We start from the raw sequence: 23,838 nt of genomic DNA on the forward strand, positions 1-23,838 counted from the left end.
TTGCCAGGCAAGCACCATGCCACTGAGCTATATCCCTGGCTCTTTGTTTTTTTCTTTTTTCTTTTGAGACAGGGTCTTGCTGTGCTGAGACCCTAAGGACAGTTCAGGCTGTCCTTGAACCCACTATGTAGCTCAAGCAATCTTCCTGTCTCAGCCTCCCCAAGTGCTGGGAGTACAGGCATACACCATTGTGCCCACCTCCAAAACTTTATTTATTTATATTTTTTGTGGTGCTAGGGATTAAGCCCAGGGGCTTGTGCATGGAAGGCAAGCACTCTACCATATCCTTAGCCCCAAAATCATGATTTTCATATAAATATGAACACATAAAAGCTGTTATTTCACTCGTTAGTGAGAGAATAGTAAGATGTTAAAGGAGAATTCAAAGTACCACACATTAGAATGATACTTGAAGTTAATTTACTAATTGATGTAATACTAGCTGCTTGACAGGGAAAATCATTGCTTTCTTCATGCTTTTCCTTGTACAGCATTTATTTGCTTGAATATGAATAAAAATTCTTGCTACTAATTTTACCTACAGTATACAGTTAGAAAATAGCTCACTCAATTACCTGATTCTGTAGAATACAAATTCCATAGAACCAGATAACTAGGAGTGGTACCTTAGCACACAGTGCCTATATTTCTATTGAAGATGGCGATAATCTTTCTGGTCCATTTAAAAGTCTTTCACACTTTCCCTATGTCATAAAAGGGCAGAATATAAATGGATCTCTTCTGATTTTTTACAGTAATCTGACATGTGTTTGTTTCAGGTCCTATTAGTCCTTATAAATAAAACCAGTTTTGAAAATCCAGAGTGGAGCATGACTGTAATTCCAGTACTTGAGAGACTGAGGTAGCAGGATTGCAAATTCAAGGCTAGTCTGAGCTACTTTGCAAGGTGTTGTCCAAAATGGGGGTGGTGGTGGTGGTGGTAAAAATAATAAAGTGGATATTTTCTGATACTTTAATCAACAATAGACTATTCCTCAGGCTAGTGTTGAAGTTTGATTTTTTTTTTTTTTCTTTTGAGACGGGTCTTGCTTGGAACTCATTTACTCACTTAGGATGACTTGGAACTCACTATGTAGCCCACACTGGCCCCAAACTCTTGGCAATCCTCTTGCCTCAACTTCCTGAGTACTGTGATTACAAGCATGTGCCAACACACCTGGCCAGAAAGTTTTGCAGTTGCCTAAACTAGCTTTAAATGGTAAAGAACAATAAAAATTTGAAGGGAGGTAAATTCTCATCCTTGTTGAGCTACATTTCAGTACTCCTACCATTTCTTACTCCTTAAATGTGCTTATTAATTTGCTGTAACTGCTAGGTGTGGTGGCACATGCCTAAATCACAGTGCTTGGGAGGTGGAGGCAGGAGGATTGCTGCAAGTTTGAGGCCATCTAAGAATACATATAATGAGTTCAAGACTAGCCTGAACTACATGGCAAGACCTCGTCTCAAAAACAAAAACAAAAACCCAACAAAAACAAAAATATGTTGGAACTTTAGTTAACTTGACAGCATTAAAATGCTTTTTCTCTGAATGGTTGAATGCAGAGACGGCAGAGTTGCCATTACCTATTCCAGTTCCATTGTTACTTTAACTGGGTCTTTGCTGCTTCATAATCTTGTTATTGCTGATGTTGAAGCAGTGTGTTACAGTCGGAAGGAAAGGAATAGAATTTGTAGTCTCATAGATCTAGGTGTGAATCATTACTAAGAGTTGTTTGATCTTGAAAACTTCCACAATCTCAAGTTTTTCCATTAAGTTAACAGTAAATGCTTCACAGAATCATGGAACTTCATGTAGAGAATATTGTTGGCAGCCAGTAAACACTTGTTTCTTGCTGATTTCTCTCAAGCCCTTAAGCCCTCCTGCTTTTCCAGGATTGAAGCATTTGGAGTCATTTAGTATGGCTTCTATTTCTTTTTTTGTTTGTTTCAAAACTGTAAGGTTGTGAGGAACAGATAATTGACTCAGAAAGTGAGAGTAATTTTTATTTATTGTTCTGTTTTCTTCCTTATTTTCTGCTTCCAGAAGTATTAGTTATTCTTCTCAGCTGCACATACCTGTAAGTGCAGCACTGTGGGAGACAGAGGAAAGAAGATCACAAGTCTGAGTACTGCTTGTGCAGTTTAGCCATTTAGACCCTGTCTGAAAATTGAAAGACAACCAGACAGCCAAAAAAGCAGGCAGGTAGGTTGAAAGGTAGCTCATTCCCTTGGGTTCAAACCCTAGTACCAGTGTCTTCTCCCCTACAAAAAAAATAAAACAAAAAAGTCTTCTCTGTAGTATGGATACTCTTTCTTCCCTTTCTTCAATGAATCTTCTGTATTTAATAGGGAAGACCTTTTAAAATATTCAACTTTGCCAGCATTCTGGCTAATTCTGTATTTCTTTGATTCTTTTATTGTCAAACTTCCCACTTTAATAGTTGAGAGGCCTGGTGTCTTACCACCTGCTTTCATGTTTAACCTGACCTGTTTTCTGATAATATTGTCATTCTCCCCTGAAACTGAAAGAGGTGTAGAATGTTACATGCATTCAGTGGATATCAGTTGAAAAGTGAATGAAATGAGAGGCTTGGAAGTACTTTACAGTACTGTCACTGAGAACCTTCTCATGTTTTCTATCAGTGGATTTTTAAATTTAATTTTTTTTTACTATAGTAAAGTTTTATTAAAGATAGGAAAAGAAACAGATCAGCAGAAAGATTTTGGGTCAAGTAAAAAGTATGAAAAGAAGTACATTCTGCAGTGTGAGGATGGGCCACCGAGCAAGAGAAAAGACAGTGGCCTCTATCAGGTCATTTTAAGAAACCTTTTGAGAAACTGTCATACTTCAACTTACATGGATGCGTTAGTATAGCATGCATTTTGTTGTGCTTTTGAGAAACTCAGATTTGTATCAGATTCTCTGAAGAAATATTAAATAGTATATTTTAGAGAAAGCATTTTCTCTATATTCAGATCTGTGTTCTTGAGCCTCATGTAGTTCAGCAACTGTTGTCTTTAAGGCTTCTGTTACACTAGCTAGACCCTCTTGGGGTGCCACCTTGTCCTTTGGATTAATGAGAAAAGCCTATATAGCCCTGGAGACATAGCTGGTGAACTCTAGGGCTTAACTGATCCTCTTGCCTCAGCTTCCCTGGTACTGTTTCTTTTTATTGGAGACAAGATCTCATTTTGTAGTTTAGGCTGTTTTTGAACTATGTAGCCTCGGCTGGCCTTGAACTCCTGGTGTACCTTCTGCCTCAGCCTCCCAAGTTTTGTTATTATAGATAAGTGCCACCACACCTGGTTCTAAAATGTTTATCTTGATAGTAACTCTGTGTCTGCCTCTCTAATGTCCTCTTGTTTTTTAAGGCAAACACTACTCCAAGTTTTTTTTTTACTCTAAAAACATTTTTATTAGATATATGTGTGTGTGTTTCTAAATAACATTGTCTATCACTAGTTGTATTTGAATTATATAAAAAGGGTATTATGCTGTATATAATCCTGAATTTTATTTTTGAAAACTAATTTTTTTGGGGGGGAGGTACTGGGGATTGAACCCAGAGCTTTTTATTTTGAGGCAGGTTCTTGCTAAATTGCCAAGGCTGGGCACAGTTTTATAATCTTTCTGCCTCAGCCTCCCAGACTGCTGGAATTACAGGTATGTACCATCATACCCGGCTGTTTTTTCAAATACTTAACATTTTATTGCTAAGACTCATTCATATTGTTTGGTTTTTGCCTTTTTGAGACAAGATTTCACTGTGTAGGTCAGGCTGACCTCGAATTTGCAGTGATTCTGCTGCCTCAGCCTCCTAGTGCTGGTATAAAAAGTTGTGCCTACTCATCCATATGATTGTATATGGTCATAATTATTTTTTCTCCAGTATAATACTTTTTTAGAGACTACATCATATTAATTTACTGTCCTATCAATGACATTTTTCGTGTTTTTATTTACTTTTGTGACTACTACATGTTTTGTGATGTACCATGAACAAAAAATTTCTCTTGGTACTTAGGAATACATATAATTTCTTGGTCATAGTATGGGTGAATGTTCTGCTTTGTAAGGTAGTGCTGTATTCCAAAGCATTTGTACCAGTTTATATTCCTACCAGCAATAGCTCAGATGATTTTTTTTTTTAAATTGATACCAGGGATCTAACTCACGACCATGAGCTTGCAAGGCAAGTGCTTATGCCACTGAGCTAAATACCCAGCCCCAGAGATGAGATCTTTTTAATTATAAGATTAATTTTAAATTATTCTTACAGAGTTAGAGGACTATTTAGATTTTCTATTTCTTATTTCTAGGTGTTTCTTCCTGGGTGAAGTAATCAACTATTCCTCCATGAAGTTTTTGTTTTAATTTTTTTTTAAAGGAAGTAATGATTTATTTTATTTCACAATTTCAGCAGTTGCGGTTCACAGTTGGCTGGCTATAAGGTAGCAACATCATGGTGGAAGGGCCTGGTAGAGCAAAGCTGCTCAACTCATGTTTCCAGGAAGCAGAGAGAAGGGGAACAGCACAGAAAGTAAGGGGGCAGAGACCTAATGTCCCCAAAGTTGTGCCCTCATGACCCATAAGGACATATGCAGAAGCTTCACTAATCTCCTTGGTATCTTTCAAGCTTATCAAGTTGACAAATAAGATTAACTATCACATCGTCCTTTTCATCATCCCTTGAGATTTAGTTTGCTGATATTTCTTGAGGTCTTTTACCCCTATACTCTTAAGGAATATTGATCTGTAGTTTTCTTATAATTTCTTCGTCTGGTTTTGATTCAGAGTAACTCATGATTTGAATCAGGATGTGTTTCCTTGTCTGTATTATTGGAAGAGTTAGAAGGTAGATTTCATATTTTAAGTATTTGGTAGATTCACTAGTGAAGTGGTTTGGTCTTGTGTTTTCTTTCTTCTTGTTGTACCTGTATGTGATATAACTTGTTCCCGCCCTCCCGCCCATTTCCATTACCCTCGCTTCAACCCCTTCTCCTCTCCCCATTTACAAAGCTTTGATTCCATGTTTTCTTTTCTCATTCTCCCCCACCCCCCCATTCCTCTCCCCATTTGAACATTTTCTTCCTATTTCACAATACCTGTTATACATTTTGGTACTTACGCTTTTTGGTTTCTCCTAACACAGAAACAATGGTATTTACATATGTGTCCAATTTATTTCACTTAAAAGTGTGGTCTCAAGTTGCATCTAGAAATGTTGCAAACTTAATTCTTTATATCTGAGTAGTACTCCATTGTATAAAAAACACATCTTTATTCCTGAATGAATTTTTATTGCCAACTGTTAAAAATTATAGTAGAAACCAGATGTGATGGCACACTTCTGTAATCCCAATACTCAGGAGGCTGAGGCAAAAGGATCACCATGAGTTCAAGGCCAGCCTGGGCTACAAAGTGAGTTCAAGGCCAGTCTGAACTGCCTGGTGAAACACTGTCTCAAAAAAGAAAAAAAAATTATAGTAGAATATATACAACATGAAATTTACTCCTCCCCTCTCTTGGTGTTATTCTGGGAATTTAACTTAGAGCCTTATGGTTGTTAGATAAATGCTCAACTGCTGAGTTGTATCACCAATCCTATCAATTATTGATTGATTGATTGATTTGTCTTTGGTGAAGAGATTGGTCTTGTTCGTTAGTTTGTTTTAATTTTTTCGTTAGTTCCTTCCTTCCTTCATTAGTTCTTTCTTGTACCTGTACATGAGCTAACTTGTTTCTTTTTCTCCCATTTCCCATCCTCCCTTCAACACCATCTCTCCCCATTTACAAAAGCTTTGTTTCTATTTTTTGGGGGAAAGCTCTGCCTAAGTTCACACTCTGGTTTCTCTTCAGGGTGTATAAATTTGTTGCCTTTTTAAAAAGTGTACAATGCTTTAAGTATGTTCATACTGTTAGGCAGTGAACACCACTTTGGATCTCCATACCTTTTCTCATCTCCAAAACTAAACTCGTGAAAATAATCCCCATTCTGTCTTCCTCTCAGCAACTGGCAGGTACCATTGTGTTGTCTGGCTAGGTGCCTCACATAACAAGAATCATACTTATTTATGTGACTGGCTTGTTTCATTGAATAGAGTGTCTTCAGGATTCATCTCTGTTCTAGCGTGCATCAGAATTTCTTTTCTTTTTAAACCTGAATAATGTGTTTTATAAATTTTTCCTGCGTCAGCTCATATTCATGTTCAATATTTAGTATTTGATCAGTTAATTTTTTAAATTAAGGTGGATGACAAGTTACTTTTTCTGTGGGAAACCTCCCTGTATGGATTAGAATCAGTGAATAAAATTACTCTTGTTTACTGCCTTGTTTGTAGGTAGTAGGCACTTCCATTCCCTTGAGCAGCTTGATCATCTGCCCTTCAGAAGATACAAGGAATGATACACACACACACACACACACACACAAATATATACGTACATACTGTGTGATGAGGATGAAGTGATCAGCATTGTTAAACTCCATTACTAAAGAATAATACAGTTAAAAAAAAAGAGTAATACAGTTGACATAATTTGACTTGTTGGGTTTGGGTTACAGCTGCCTGCATGAGAAGGCTACAAACAATCTACATCTGAGCAAGCTGTGAAACAGGAGACAAACGGAATTATATTCCTGTTCTGCTTTGTTTAAGCTCCCCTTATTCCCACACTTAGAACTGCTGCTGCTGACTAATGCTAAGTTGAGGAACCTTCAATCTATTAATGGGTCTAAAGAGGAATTATGGCATCATATGGCTTGTTTTTTTTTTTTTTTTTTTTTCTGTCCGGTATTGGACTCATGACCTTGTGCATGCCATGCAGGAGCTTGTGCCTCTGAGCTAAATCCCCAAGCCTATCATATGGCTTCTCATTTTCTTCTTATTATGTATTGTTTGTTTGTTTGAGATAGGGTCTCACTATGTAGTTCAGGCTGACCTCGAACTCACAGTGATTCTCTTCAGCCTTGTGTGTTTTGGGGTTATAAATGTGTGTGCACTGCCACGTCTGACAGAATATACATATATTTAAAAATTTTTTGCAAGTGTGAGGTATTTTTGTCAATATGAGTTGATAAAAATATGATGTGCTTAAATAAAAACATTTATAACAGCAAAAGACATATTGCCATTAATCTCATTCAGAATACTTTCCTTAGCTCTGAGCACACTTATTTCATTGATCTTACCACTTTTTGAAGCAGTTCTGGAAGTATGCTTTTGTATTGTTATAAAGTGTGATAAAAATTACACAAGACTGCTGCCATGTGTTGTCCAACAAAAAGTCAGACTTATAAAAACATTGTAGTATATTTTTTTCCACTTTAATTCACCAGATCTAATACCACTGACTTTTGGCTGTTCCCAAAAGTTAAGACCATGAAAGATAAATGTTTTGAACTGATTCAGAACATTGAGGCAGACAGGACAGTGCAACTAAAGAAGACTTCCAGAACTGATTCAGAAAGTGGCAAGAATGTGTGTTTGAAGCAAGGGAGATTCATAGCAATGTGTCTTTTGCTGATTTTTAAAAAAGAATCACTGTGTTTTCTGGTCACACTGTGTATCTGAGAAACTGTTACTTAATCCAAGATTACAAAGATTTATGCCATTGCTTTCTTCCAAGAGGTGTACGTAATGTTAGCCATTTCACTTTTAGGTTTTTGATTAATTTTAAATGAATTAAGATTTTATTTTTTAGAGACAAGATCTCACTGTGCATGTGGGTCCAGCCTTGAACTCCTTACATACCCAGAGCTGGCCCGGAACTTGGGGCAGTCCTCCTACCCCAGCTTTCTGAGTAGTGAGATTACAGGTGTTAGATGTCATGCCCTGCTGACATTTTAAAATAGTGTTCTAATATTTACCACAAAATTTGCCATTTTACTGTTAGTTACTTTTCTCTTACTGCTGAGACAAAATATCCAATACCCAAAGTTAAAAGGGAAAAGGTTTATTTAGCTCAGTTTGAAGAGATTTCAGTTCATAATCTGCTGGCTCCAAAGCAGGACAGCACATGGTGGAGGGGTAATAGTTCATGGCGTTGGAAAACAACAAAAGCAACAAGGAAGAAGGGAGGCAAGCCTCTTTTTGCCCCTTATATTGTGTGTAGTCTACCAGGATAAGAGTGGTGCCAGTCCAATCACCCACTGCTAATCCCAACACCCTTAATCCCCGCATTGCACTAGGAATCAGCCATATATTCTAGATTCAGCCATTTCCAAAAAGCTTTGGTGGAGCATCTAGGCAGAAACCATAACATTCCACCCCTGGAATGTATATCCCATTATGCAAGAGGCATTTAGTCCATCTCTAAGAGTTAACCAAAGTTCTATCAGTTTTAGCATTGCTGAAAAGTCCAAGTCCCAAGTCTCCTCTGAGATTTAGGGCAAACTCTTAGCTGTGAGCCTCTGTACAAATGAAAAGAAAGTTGAATAGCACAAAAAAGTGCTATAGCACAATGAAGTTAATAGCAGAAAATAGACACTTCTATTTCAAAAGTTACAATGGGAATACAAAAGAATAGACTAAAGCAAGTCCAAAATCAGCAGGGCCAACATTAAGCCCTGTAGTTCCATAGGCAGCACCAAAGGCAATCTGTGGCAAGACAGGAACTCTAAAGGGCTTGAGTGGCTCCACTTCTATGGCACTTCCAGTGATTGTAGCTCCCATAACTTTTCTTTTGGGCCTGCTCTGCTCCCTTCTCTATTTCTGGAGTCTCACTGCACCTTTGCATATGTATACCTTCACACACTGCCCTTTCAGGAGGACATTGCTTGACCTCCCAAGCTTTCTGAAATCTAGGTGGAAGCCTTCCTGCCCCCACATCTCTTGTATTCTGCATGTGTCTAAAACCAGCACCACATGGATGATGCCAAGATCTGCTGTCAGCTATAGTTGTAGCCAGGCTTCTCTCTCTGTTGGTTGTGGGAATTTAAGTGCCTGAATCTGCTGGTACTCTTGAGTTCAATTCTGAGGGACAAGTTTTCTAGGCTGCTGCCTTCTGGAGCATGGTGCTCTGTGGCTTTCTTTTCAAAGCAAAGTCTTTCATTTTTGCAATTTTGAGGCTACAAAGGGTGGAGGACCAGCTGCTTTTTTGTGATACCCTCAGGCTATCTTTTTTATTCTCCTCTTCTCTGCTATCAAGATCTCCTCTGCTGTATCTGTAGCTTTATTAGGGCTTCCTTTCTGGCCATACTTATGATGTTTTAAATTGTTCTGCTGGGCTCTTTGCTGACATTTTGTTTGTTTGTTTGTTTTTGAGACAGGGTCTTGTTGTAGGTCAGGCTGGCCTTGAACACTGTATGTATCCCAGGCTGACCTCGAATTCATCACAGTCCTTCTGTCCCAGCCTCCTGAGTGCTGAGATTGCAGGTGTCAGTTACCATGGCTGGCTTCTTTGCTCTTGATTCTCAACATAAATCTGGCTAACGCTCCCAATAGTAACCATGTCACTACCTCAACCTTGAAGTTTCTGCCAGATTAATTAGTCCATCACGCTTAACTTAGTCTTAGGCAGAGTCTCTGGACATGAGCAAAATGCAAACAAACTTTTGTCAAGTCTGAAGTCCAACAGCCAGTGCAGAAACCTCCAAAGCCTGGTCTTTTCTGGCAGAATTTTTATCAGTCTTCTGAGCTCTGACCAGACTCCAGTATAGAGCAGCGTAAGGCATTCCAACTCTAATTTTTTTAGCCAGCATTTCCAAACTTTTCTAACTCTTCCCACAAGCCGTTTCCAAAGGCTTCTGAACCATGTGATAAGGTTCAGTCACAGCAGCATATAGTCACAGCAGCTACTCTACTTCTGGCACTAACTTCTTTTACTTTTGTTACCACGTAAGACAAAATACCCAGTACCCAAAGTTAAAAGGGGAAAGATTTATCTCACAGTTTGTAAATTTTTAGTCAATAATCTAAAACAGAGTGGCACATGGCAGAGGGGTCAACAGTTCATTGTGGTAGAAGACAGCAAAAGCAACAACAGAGGAGGGAGGCAAGCCTCTTTCTGTCCCATATATTTTATCCAGTCTATGAGGATGAAGGTGGTACCAAACCAATAAGTGGACTGATCCAGCAATCACCCATCCCTTATCCCAGCACCCTTAATCCCCACACTGCACTAGAAATCAGTCATATACTCCAGACCCGGCTAACTCCAAAAACAAAACAAAAAACACCTATGACCACATGAGGCATTGGGTGGACATCTAGACACTAATCATAACACTATGCATCTCAGTAAGTAGCTGAGACTACAGGCATACATGTTGCTGGACTGTCATTGATCAAAATGCCTGTCCTTTCACCATAGTACATACTACACTAACTAAATGATTATGGCTTTATAGTAAGTTTTGACATAGTATACTGTGGTATCGTTTTGGCTATTCTAGTTTCTTTGCCTTTCCATTTAAAGGCACAGGATAGAGTCAGTTTCTCCAAAAATGCTTGCTGGAATTTTAGTAGAGTTTGCATGAGTAGTTTATAGATTAGATTGGAAAGAACATGAATCTTTAATTTCTCAGCAGTGTTTTATAGTTTTTAGTGTATGAGACTTTCATGTCTGTTATATATATTCCTCAGGTTTTTTTTTAGACAAAGTCTCACTGTGTAGTGCAGCCTGGCATGTAGCCCAGGCTGATCTTAAGCTTTTAAAGAGCCTCTTATCTGTTACTGACATTGGGTTTACAGGTATGTTCTACTATTCCCATCCTATTCCTAGGTACTGTGAATGCTTTTTGTTGATTTTATTTTTTGATTGTTTATTGCTAATGAATGGAAATACAATTGAACATTGATTTTTATAAACTGGTCTTATTCTTTGACTTTGCTGAACTAGTTTTTTCATCCTAATAGGTTTTTTTTTTTTAGAGAAAGAGACAGAAAGAGAGAGAGAAAGTGAGTATGTCTTTGGATTTACTAGCATTTGCTGTACATGGATCCTGACATCTTTGAATAAGGACATTTTTTTCTTTTATAATATAGGTGTTTTTTTTTTTTTTTTTTTTTTTTTTTTTTTTTTTTTTTTTGCTACTAGCAAACTCAGGATCGCTGTGCCACTGATTTATATCCCCAGCCCTTTCCATTTGGGTCTTTTTTTTGGTACTGGGGATTGAACTCATGACCTTGTGCTGAGCTAAATCCCCAGCCTTCTTTTCAGTCTTAATGACTTAAGTTTTTCCTTACTGCATTGCCAAGATCATACAGTATATTGTTGAAAACAAGTAGTGAAGGTGGGCATTCTGGCTTTTTCCTGATACATGGAAGAGACTATTTAGTTTTTCATTATTAAGTATGGTATCTAATGTAGGTTTGTCATTCATGGTGGCCTTTATAAAAATCTAAGACCATTTTCCTCCTATTATTAGTTTGAGAGTTGTTATCATGAATGGTGATAGAGGTTTGTCATTTTATTTTATGGATATGGTATGTTACAGTAAGTGCTTTTTGGATGTTAAGCCAAGCTTGTATTTCTGGGATAAGTTACACTATGTCAGAATATAATATTTTCTGTGTTGCTGAATTTGACTCACTAGTGTTTTATTAGTGAATTTTGCATTTATGTTTTTATGAGGAATATTGTCATTTTCTTGTGATGCTTTTGTTTTCAGAATCAGGATAATGGGGCTGTATTAATTTTTTGTTGCTGCTGTAACAAATTATTACAGACTTAATGACTTAAGGGAACACCATTTATTATTTCACAGTTTTGGTAGATCAGATTTGATATGACTTGGTTCAGCTGATTATTTCTCTGGTTGATCTCACAAGACTGAAATCAAGTTGTTAGTAGCATTGTGTTCCTTTTAGGAGGCTCTGAAGGAAAATTCACTTTCAGGCTTAGTCAAGCTGTTGGCTAAATTCACTTCCATGCAGTTGTGGGACTGAGGTTCCTATTTCATTACTGGCTACTGGCCTGGGGTTATTTGCAACTTCTACAGCTGTTTCCATTTGTTGGCCTTGTGGCTCCCTTGAAAGCAAATAGCAGATTAGATTTTTCTCCAGTTACAACTTTCCCTGGCTTTCTCTTCTTCCATATTTCTGATACATCTTTTTAAATTCCAGACTCACGTAATTAGATTGAGCCCACCTGGATACTCTATGCTAATCTCATTAAGGAATGTGACCTGAATTAATTGCATCTGTTAAATCCCTGAACAGTAGTACATAGATTATGTTTGAATGAATAACTTAAGGGACAGGAACCTTAAAGAGATAACTTTAGAATTCTGACTACTACACAATCCCACAGTTCTCATGGAATTAATCAGTGTTTCTTCTGTTTTCTGTGAGTTTAGGAAAGTTAATATTATATATTGTCTTTAAATATTGAATACATGCTACCTGAATTTGTGCTTGTCTTTGTGTAAAAGGAATTTATTATTATTATTTTACTTTATTTTTTGGTCTTTTTGAGACAAGGTCTTGCTATGCAGTTCAAGTGGCCTTGAGCACACTTTATAGCATGGACTGATCTCGAACTGGCAACAGTCCTCTTGTCTCAGCCTCCCTTACAAGCGTATGCCATCATGCCTTTTTTGGGGGGGGTACAGGAGATTGAACCTAGGTCTTAGACACATGCTAGGTTAGTATTCTTACCACTTAGCTACAGACTCAGCCCTTTTTGTTTTATTTCGAGACAGGGTCTGTCTAATATGTCCAGGCTGATGTGGAGCTTCTTGATCCTTTTACCGCAGCTTCTTGAGTAACTGGGATTACAGTGTGTGCCACCATACCCAACTCCTTAAACTAGTTCAGACTACAGATTTAAAATCTTCCTTCTTTTCTGCTAAAGTATTTAAAACGCTACTTTAACTTCATCTCATACATTTTAATGTGTTGTATTTTCTTTCATTTCAAGCTATTTTCTTTGCTCTGTGAGGTTTTTATTTTTATTTTTATTTTTATTTATTTATTTATTTATTTATTTATTTATTTATTTATTTATTTTTGGTACCAGGGATTGAATTCACAACTTTGCACTTGCCAGGCAGCTAAATCCTCAGCCCTTTGTGAGTTGTTTTGAAGCAAGTTTTTAATTTTGAGATATACTTGAAGGTTTTCATACTTCTTCCCTGCTTTGGAGTTTACTACTTTGTCATCGGAGAGCCTACTTTCTATGATTTTAATCATTTTAAATTATTGATGGTTTTGGAGGCTGGGGATTTAGCTCAGCAGCATAAGCACCTGCCTTGCAAGCAGGCAGTCGTGAGTTCGATCCCCGGTACCGATAAAAAGGAAAAAGACAAAAAAACCAAATTTATTGATGGTTTCTTATTACATATCACACAGTTTGATGAACTTTTTCTGGAAAGGGCCATATAGAAAATACTTTAGGTTTTCTGGTTCATGTGGTCTTTGTTGCAGTTGCTTATTTTTACTGTCATAGGTGCAAAAACAGCCATAAACCATACCACACACAATCTTTGTTAGAATAAAACTTTGTTAGGATAAAACAAAGCATGACTGGATTTCAACCCTGGCCATAATTTACTGACTTTTAACTTATTTTCCATTGGGCCGACTCATATTTTTTCTGTCTCTGTATACAAGCTATGGTCAGCCAGGTATGTCTGTCTTTAGTGTCTCCATCCTGGTATGTAGAACATTTACCAAGATCCCCTGGAGTCTTGTTTCCAGATTTGCCCTTTAGATTTTTGTCTCATCTCCTGGTCCATTGCTTACACTAGGATAGCAACCTCAGACAGGTGGAACCTTGATCTTGTTACCAAAAAATGCAAACTCTTACTGACACTGCAGTGAATGTGGGAGTTTTCTGTGCTTTGCTTCATGTCAAGTCAGTTCCCTCTGTGACGGAAGCTGCTGGTTTTCATAGTTTTCCCACCTCAGTGGAACTACCTTTTCCACTAACTTAGAGTATGTGAGGGAAACAGCTCCAGGTAATAATGCCATATACTCCCACTGTTCTAACCCCCAAGTTCAATAGATTCTAGTGAATAGTGACAGAGATGGTAACATTTGAAAAAAATCTGAAGGAGATGAGGAAATTCCATGTCAGTATCTACAAGAAGAACATTCCTGGCAGAGGGGGCACTTTGAGGATATTTTATACATATCAACAATAGAAAAGGGATAATAAAGAGGCTGACATGTATCCAGTGGAGTATCCGAGGGAAGAGTGATAGGACATGAGGTGAGTGAGGTAAAACGAGAAACGAACACTTGAATAGTAAGATCAGGAAGGCTACTAATAAGAACTTTGGCTTTTCTTTTTAGTGAAATGGACTTGAAGCAGTAGTGTTGGACATAACCAGTCTTACAATTTTTAAAAATTGCCATCGTGAAATAGAAGCCACAGGTAGCAGATAGAAGACTGGTGATGCCAGTTAAAGGCTATTATCATCCTGATTACATGTGAGAGATTTTTGTGACTTAGACAGGGGTGGTAGCAGTGGAGATGAGAAGTGTTCTCATTCTCAGTGTTGTTGGGGTTTGTTGTTGTTTAGTCTTTTGAGACAGGGAATTGCAATGCGGTGCAGGCTGGCTTTGAGCTCACTTTGTAGCCCAGGCTGGTCTCAAATTTACAACTATTCTCCTGCCTCAGCCTCCCAAGTGTTGGGATTACAGGCATGTACCACCATGCCTGGCTTCTGGGTATATTTTATTTTATTTTTTATTTATTTATTTTTTTTATTTAATAGGAAAAAGAGAAAAACACAAAACAAAACAAAGCGGTGTAAGGGTACACGTAATACAGAACTACAAAAAAAAAAAATAACAGTAAGAAATCACCTGTTAGTAGATTACATATTATCATCTTGAAAATAGTTGCTCAAATCACAGTATCAAAGAATACAAGGTGGACATTCAAACAGGGAGACTGCAAACAGCTGTGTTCAATGATCCAAAAACATTGATATAGTCAGCTATTCAACACCCCTAAACACACTTGCTGTTATATCTGTTAGAGCTCTTTTTCTTTTTTTTTTTCTTTTTTTTCCCTCTCTTTTTTACAACAAAATTTACACATTTTGGATTTTATTACTCCTTAGTGCTTATTACTTTTTTGGGGGGGGGGAGAATACAGTCAAATATGGCAAAACAAAGCTGTCAGTCAAAACCAAGGATAGACATAGCAAATGGTGTAGAACAGAGTACAAGGTTATCAACAATGGTTATCAACGTTGTCTCTTGTTTCCTTAAAAAGAATTGTCTATCTCATTAGATATTATAAAGTTGGACAAAACAGTAGAGAACAAGACCAATAAAACTTAGGCATTGTAAACATTACAGGACTTCCAAAGAAGACAATAGTCAAACCAGAATGGGTATCTTAGTGAATCTTATTGCCTTCAAAGTAGTTGCCTATGCCTTCAAACTTGATACTATCATATAGAATGGAACAGAGTCTAATCGATCAAAACAAGATCGTGGGAGTATTACAGGACTTCAAAACAAGTTAATAGGAAATCAAAAAGAGTTACTATTTATATATCCTAATTTTTTAAATTTTTTCTTTAATTAAGACAAACATAAGAAATGACTAAATAATTTTTTTTAAAAGAATAAGGGGGAGATTGAGATAAAACAGGACATAACAATATAACAATAGAGGTCAAAGCATGACTGTTTCAGCAACCTAGTACTTCACCACCACATAACCCGACTTAATAGTAGTTACCATAGTGTCTGTCTTTTTCCTTGAAATATTTGGATAAAACTTCATATACTCTAGCTTCAAATATTTCCATATCAAGAAGCCCAGAATAAAGCCTTTCTAATTAATGAGTGAAAACCTTATAAGGCTTCAAGGCCACCTAATGGGGAATCATGATTACCACATATTTTTATATATTTGAATCATTACTTACATTAGGGAAACTATTCGGTATTCACACATGCGAGATTGATTTATTTCACTTATGAGTATGGTCTCAAGCTGCGCCCATTTATTGATAAATATCTCAATGTGATCCTTCTTTATAGCTGAATAATACTCCATTGTATAGAAATACCACAACTTTTTTATCCATTCCTCAGTTGATGGACACTTGGGTTGTTTCCAAGATCTGGCGATTACAAATTGTGCTGCTATAAACATAGGTGCACATATATCACTGTGGTATGATGCTTTCAGTTCTTCTGGGAATATGCCTAGAAGTGGAATAGCTGGAATAAATGGGATTTCCAGTCATAGGTATATTTTAAACATAAAACAGTTTTTCTGGTAGGTTGGAGTTGGTAGGGAGTGATAGAAGTTTCAAGGGAATTTTCATCTGTGTGTATGTGTGAATCCTTTTTATCTTTTTTATTCAGTTTTTTTATATCTGAGTCCCAATATTAATTTGAGCTATTCACCACTTTTTTGTGTTCCAGTATTATCTCCTTTAATCTCTTTTTTTTTCCTCCTGAAGGCTTTTCTTCATTCATTCTATTTTCATCAATGTTTATCCATTTCTTGCTATTTCTGACTTTTTACTGGCTGATGTTTTCAGCTTTTCTTTAATTTTACAGTCTGCTATAATTTTTTATTATGTTTATTGGTACAACTTAAATATATCTAATGATCACATTCATCAAAGAGAATTTGTGTCTGTACCTTTTATATCTTAATTCCTCCTTTTTCCCCATTGCTCTTCAGTCTCTTCAACCCTTCTTTCCCTCCTTATTTACAAAGCTTTGTTTCCATTTTATCTTTTTCTCTTTTCTTCGCTTCCTCTCCTCTCGGGTTCTCCTTTCCTTTTGAACAATTTCTTTGTATTTCACACTATCTATTATACATTTTGGTTTTTATTTATACTTTTTAGTTTTTCACATCAGAGAGACTGTGATATTTACATATGTGTCAGATTTATTTCACTTAAGAGTGTGGTCTTAAGGTCCATCTGTTTAGTTATAAATGTTCAAGTTTATCCTATTTTATGTTTGAATAGTACTTTATTGTATTAAAAAAGCACATGATTTTTATACATTCATTGGTTAATGGGCATTTGGATTGTTTCCAAGGTTAAACTGTACCTCTATAAACATGGATGTGCATGTATGAAACTTTAAATTTTGAGGGGAAGTACCAGGAAGGGAACTATCTCTAATATTTATAGTTCTAGTTTTTTGAGGACTTGCCATATTGATATCCACAGTGTACAGTCTGTTTTATATTTATTTCCTAACTTCTGAAAGTTATAATCATATCAGGCCTTTTCTACCCAGAATCCCTGGGCATGTAGCTTTAGAATGTTTAATGATACGGAGAAAACTAGGGCAAGAATGGGGATATCTTTCTGTAATCCCAGCTACTTTAGATGGTAAGGCAAGATGACTACAAATTCAAGACCATCTTGGTCCTTACCTTAAAAAAAAGAATGAGTGCCTGGCAAGTGTGAGGTTGTGAATTTGATCCTCGGTACCCGGGGATGTAGCTCAATAATAGAGCTCTTACCTAGCTTGTGTAAGGCACTGGCTTCAGTACTTAGTACCACAAAGAAAAAACCCAGCATTTGTATCTTTAGAATTTAAGAAAGCCGCCTTGAGCCAGGAATGATCTGTAATACCAGCAGTTTGGAGGCTGAGGCAGGGGGACTGTGAGCTCAAGGCCAGACATATAGTGAGTTCCAGGCCAGACTGAACTGCAAAGCAAGGCCCTGTCTTGAAAGAAAAAAACAAAAAACCTCCCCAGCAAACAAGCAGCCAGCAGTATCACATATTGATGTTTTGATTTTCCACATTAAATTTCCTTTGTACTCCCTCCACTTGGACTTCCCAAATTTTGAGAAGCCTGAGAGGCTAAATTCTAGAAGAAGAGAAAGACTCTTGATTTGGATAGAAAGATCAGATGGTAAGAAAGATGTTAGGGATAAAAATAGTATTTGTGAAGCAGAAATGGGGATGAAATATTTGAAATAGGTACAAAACAATTTGACTAAGAAAACATGCTTTCAGGGCTGGGGATTTAGCTCAATGGCATAAGCACCTGCCTTGCAAGCAGGCGGTCGTGAGTTCGATCCCCGGTACCAATAAAAAAGAAAAAGACAAAAAAAATTAAAAAAAAAAGAAAGAAAAAACATGCTTTCTAAACTGAAGGGATTAACTTTAAATTTCCTTAAGAATATAACTCTTGTCAGATATGCTGGTGCATGTCTGTATGAAATCCCAGCATTTGGGAGCCTGAGGCAGAATGATTGCCATGAGTTCCAGGCTAACCTGGGCTACATAGTGAGTTCAAGGCCAGCCTGAACGATATAGCAAGAACCTGTCTCAAACAAACAAATATAGCTCTTTTCAGCAGCTTTATTCTTTCCACAATATTTTTAAAACTAGTTTTGTATAGAAAAATTCAAAGTGAATCATGGATGTTAGAAATTTCATACATATAGTAATAGTACATGCAAAAGTGAATGTGTGTATTTGTGTTTTTCCCTCCAGGTTCTCCCAGGAAAAAGAGACATGTCTGTCTGCAATGATACTTCCTGATAAGAAGTTGACAAAAGCAAAGGAACAGAGATTAACAGCTAGTGAGCAGAATTTCAAACCACCAGGATACTACATTTGTTGCTTCCAGCTACAGATTTCTGTTACCAGCTTTTAAATCAGATATACTCTCAGAACCCAGAAAAAACAAAAGATACTTTTCTCCTATCTTTGTTTTTAGGTCAGAGAAACAGCAATGTCTAGGAAACAAAGCCAGAAGGGTAAGATTATATATGTAGGCATAAATTGATAAAAGAATAGTTGTAATGTGCCTGGAATGTAAATCTTTGCTATATATTTATTAGTATTCTATGTGTGTATGTGTGCGCGCGTGTACGCATGTGTGTGAGACAGAGTCTCACTGTGTAGTCCAGACTGACCCCAAACTCAAAGTGATTCTACTGCCTTGTCTGCTGGGATTATAGGCATGAACCACTAATCCATTTTGCTTTTCTCTTAGTACAAACTTAATGAATTGTAGTAACTTATGGAAAAGCCAAATGCAATCTGATGCTGCATTTTTGGAGAGTGAACACATGTTGGGGAGGTGTGGTTGAAAATGACTTCAGGATGTTCTGTACCCCTAGAAAAAGGAAATGAAGTATGAGTAAATGTTTCTAGTTGTGTTTTCTTCTTTAGTTTTCCTTCCAAGATTGTTACTCTTACTTCTTGTCTGAAGTATAATATGAGATACAAGGAGTCTGGAAATATCAAGAGTAGTTACAATGAGGGGAAGTTCAACAGGCTCTGTAAAATCTTTTTCAAGTTTCCTAGAACAGCTGCAAAAATTTAAAAGGACATATTTAACAATAACACCAGAACTGTTGCACATAGTAGAATATATTAAAGAATGACTAAGTATCCCGGTTTTGTCACCTTAAAATCAGTGTCCTTATAATCAAAATAAACACGTTCAGTCCAGATGTTGGATATTATATATGAGGAAATGTTTTCAATTTTGATTTGGCAATTCAAAAATTTCACTCTGCTGGGGCATGGTGGCACACCCCAGTAATCCCAGAACTTAGAGGCTAAGGCAGGGGAGTACAATGAGTTTGATGCTGGTGTGTGCTACATAGTGGTTCAAGGCCAGTCTGAACTACACAGCTAGACTCTGTTTCCAAAAGACTAAAAAACAGTCATAACAACAACAACAAAAAAAAACAAAAAATTAAGGGGAAAAAACCCCAAAACAATTTATTATAAGAAAATAATATATTGGAGATGTTTATGGTTTTGAAAACTGTAGCTTCATTGTGTACTAAATCTTCCTAAAAAAAATATGAGCTCTGAGGAATGATTTGATTGCTAAAGAAACTGAATTATTCAGTGGAATAAGATAAGCTGAAAAAAAAAATTTAAAACCAAATTTGCTTTCAGTCAGTATGGTTCAGTTTTTTTCACCCAATTATGCTTGAAACATACACTGTCTGTTTTCCTTCTTCAAGTGGGAAATACTGTGATAAAAATAAGATTCTGGACTTGAAAATCAAATAGTTTTTTTTTTTTTGAACAAAAGTATATATAGTTTTTTTCAGTAATTTTTGTTTTAAGAGAATAAAACCAAGCAATAAAAAAAAGAATAAAGCCAATCAAAACAAAATGGTATAAGTGACATAGGACTTCAAAATAAAATAATAGGAAATCAGCAGTGGCTACAATAATGCCTGTTGTCTTCAGAATAGCTGCCCAAACCTTCATTGTAAAAATTCAACAAAACAGAGCAGAATAGAACAGTAAAAACAAAACAATAAATGTAGAAAAGGACTTCAAAACAACATAACAGTAAATCCAAAATGGCTGCATGATATATTTTGTTATCTTTGACATAGCTGCCTATGCCATCAGATATAATAAAATTCAAACCAGACAAAACAGAATAAAACCCAATCAAACAAAACAATGAAAATGATACAGGACTTCAAAACAAGATAATAGGGATTAATGGTGGCTACTACGTTCAGGAGGTCCCTCATAAATGCTACATTACATATTGTTATCCTCTGAGTAGATAGAAAATAAAAGTTTAGTACTGAATTTTTCCTGAAAAAATGAACCCCAGAAGCTTCTAAAAACTAGTAATTTATTTCATGTGTATGTTTTGCCAGAATTAGGAGAAAGTATCATTGCTTTTTGTAATTGGTACCTGCTATGAATTTAAACTTCAGACCACATTTTAGGCATTAAGTGCTTACCAATTCATTGTCAAGTGTATCCTGGATTTATATGTATTTAAAAACAATGTAACAGCTTGTATATGATAGGGCTTTCTCTAAAACAAATCTGTACATATAACTGATTTGGGTATCTGATATTTGAACTAAGAAAGTAAAAAATAATAATTTTCCCACTTATTCATTTATGCATTTACATTTTCATTGCTTTGGAGTTATTTTTAGTCTGAATAATACAAAATTATACTTACATTATTACCTTAGATGCATAATACTACATTTAAGAGAGGTGCACTGGCATGGTTGTACATGCCTGTAATCTCAGCAATTGGGAGGTTGAAACAGGAGAGGAGAATTGCTGCTAGTGGAGGCCAGCCTGAGGAACATAGTGAGTTCAATGCCAGCCTGAATATGTAACAAGATCCTGACTCAAGAAAGCCAGAAAAAAAAAGAGACAGAAATAAAAGCAAATGAAGAGAGAAGTGCCGTAGACATACTAGTGCAGGCCTATGGTCTCATTACTCTTAGAGGCTTCGGTAGGAGCCCAGCCTGGACAGCTTAGTAATTAATTGAACTCGGTCTTAAAGTAAAAATATGAAGGCATAAGCTAAATTAAAATTTTCCTTTAAATGAGATTATATTCTGGATGACAGGATTGGCTGGAAGACTGTGATCCGGGTTTCTACATGCATTTCCAGAGGACAGGCCAGCTGAAAGAGTGTAAGACCAACAGGAACCCCAAAACCCAGGACAGCCACCCAGCATACAGATGCACACACATCTCTGGAGGGTAACAGTCACGCAAGGCCAGTGATGTGGATATGTCTGAGGAATCAGCAGTGAGGAGACAGCAGTTACACCTTGGAGAACTCAGTCCTAGTCCCCACATCCAGAGGCCAAGATTGTCTCCATAACCCACACATCCCTGGTATACAACACGAACATTATCACAGAACTACAAACACCAGAAGAAAGTAAGCTCTGGGAATAGCTATAAAGAACCAACTATACCTAGAAGGTATCCCTGAGGAAAGAACATCTTTCCTCCTTGAGAGAGGCCTCAGTACTAGGGGTAGAGTATATCATGGGAGATTGGTAGGCATTAAAATAGATGACAAAATAAAAGAAAAAAGAAGGTAGAGAATGGTAAGACGCAGAGGCGAAGTGTAGACCCCCACCCCACATGACAGGCGTAGAACTCAATGAGATGGATGAAGTTGGAAGTCAAACATGGGAACTCTCTCAAATGATAACAGAAGTAAAAAAACAAATGGAAAAGGCCATAAAAGGGAAAATGATCTCTCAGGTAAAAAAAGAAATGACACTTAAAGATACTAGAGAAGACAAAAAATAGATGAGCTTAGAAAAAGATGGAAACAAAAAAATGCCCAACATAGGAGAGAAGTAGAATCCATGAAACAGATAAAAAAAGAGCTCCAGGAGATTAAAACCTCCAAGGAAAGTATTTGCAACAGATTGAACAAAGGAAAGGATAGAATTTCAGATCTTGACAAGAGTTGTATCTTGTGATCATGAAAAGAAAGATATCTTAAAAATAGCAAGAGACCATGGGAAATCAATTGAACAAGACGAAGTAAAGAACAACACAAGATTGGGGTCAGTGAGAAAGCTGGAGACAGCACAAATGCCATAGCAATCATATATATATATGTACCTAGTATAGGAACATCCAGCTATATAAGACAGTTTTTGGTAGACATGGGAAAATCAGGTAAGCAGCAATATAGTTGTAATAGTAGACCTCAATAACCCATGTCAGCGAGACAGTCAACTAGACTAAAAATCAGCAAAGAAATTAAGAGCTGAACCAAACCTGTGAACAAATGGACTTGATGGAAGTCATGCCTCAAGGCCCCGTACCAGGGGCCTGGAGGAATCTAGTGGACCGGTCCCAACATGGCTGAGAGAACCCGTACCCTATTGTGCTTGAGGGAGCAGGAATTAGGGAATGGGAGCAGCCTTACTATACATAAAAAAGACAGAATTTACTCTTTTTACCTAGGGCTCTAACAACTTCCAAATTTGTTGTGTTTCTTTTAATTGATTTCCAGAATTCTGTAATTTTCAGAAATTAATCATATTCTAGCCTGTTATTATACCTTGCTTTTATTAGTAATTTTAGCACTCAGGAGGCTGAGGCGGGAGGATGACTGTGAGCTCAAGGCCACCCTGGGCTACCTGGTGAGAGCATGACCAATGTGAATTACACATCAAAACCCTGTCTGTGTGTGTGTCCCCTGCAAAAAAAAAAAGAAAATTAACCATACTCTGGAGTATAAAGCAATAGAAAACACTGGAAATCACTAAGTAGTTTTTGTTTTATTTTTTCAGTACTAGGGATTGAATCTAGGGACTTTGCACTGTGAGCTCTATCCCCAGCCCTGTTGCCATATTTTATTTTGAGATAGAATCTCACAAAGTATTTTTTTTTATAGTTTTGAAAGTTCATTTTTATTACTATATAACATTTACTTTCCTTGTATGGAGTCAATGCCTGTACATAGTGTTCCCCCACCATCTCTTGATTCCATTCCCATTTGAGAAAGATGTTTCCCTACTTGTTATTTTTATAGCTACACAATTTTTGAAAGTGAAATGTATGCCAGAGACGATGTTAAGTACTGAAGTACAATGTAGAACATATCCTTCAGAAAACTTTAGGCCATAAGGAGATACAACCAAAAAGAAAAGGAAAAAAAAAAAAAAAGAAGATGAATTCATTGTTACTTAGTGTTCTACTGCTCTGTTATATAGTGCCCCAGTTGAGTGGCCAAAGCTATAAATGTTTCTCATCTGTTAATATCTGTGAGCAAGAATTTAGGAGTAGTTTAGCTATGTAGTTGTGGCTCTGGATCACCCATCTTTTGAAATTTTTTTTTATAAATAGCCTTTTCTTTTTGGAGACAGTCTTGCTATTAATTCAGTCTGCCACTCAATTCACTGTTGTGAATTCCAGGCTGACTTCACACTTGCAGCAGTCAGTCATCGCATCAGCCTCGAGAGTGCTGGTATTACAGGCATGTGTCACCTTGCCCAGCTTTATAATTGTTTTTTTGAGACAATGACTCACTGTAGTAGAGCCTGGCCTTGAACCCACTATGTAGCCCAGGCTAGGTTGCTAGCAATCCTCCTGCTTTAGCCTCCTGAGTGCTGGGCTTGTTATAGGTGTGTGGCATCACACCTTGATCCTGGAATTTCCCATCTTGTA

At 36.9% G+C, this 23,838-nt stretch overlaps 1 protein-coding gene across 6 annotated transcripts in view; it reads left to right on the plus strand.

Annotated features, from left to right (window-relative positions):
• Spats2 (spermatogenesis associated serine rich 2) overlaps positions 1-23,838 on the plus strand; it is a 111,908-nt gene that overhangs the window by 24,806 nt on the left and 63,264 nt on the right. For 3 of the 6 annotated variants that reach the window (XM_063254703.1, XM_063254702.1, XM_013159409.3), the window contains 2 exons: positions 18,391-18,479; positions 18,617-18,656. In XM_063254703.1, the coding sequence (XP_063110773.1) occupies positions 18,632-18,656 (25 nt within the window). In that variant the 5' untranslated portion in view covers positions 18,391-18,479; positions 18,617-18,631. Of the gene's footprint in view, positions 1-18,390; positions 18,657-23,838 lie in introns of all 6 variants that reach the window. The other 3 variants (XM_063254704.1, XM_063254701.1, XM_023567621.2) reach the window with 1 other exon arrangement.

This window comes from Cavia porcellus, unplaced genomic scaffold (assembly GCF_034190915.1).
Source record: "Cavia porcellus strain 051 isolate PalLab524CR breed Dunkin Hartley unplaced genomic scaffold, mCavPor4.1 scaffold_8, whole genome shotgun sequence".
Taxonomy (NCBI): Eukaryota; Metazoa; Chordata; class Mammalia; order Rodentia; family Caviidae; genus Cavia; species Cavia porcellus.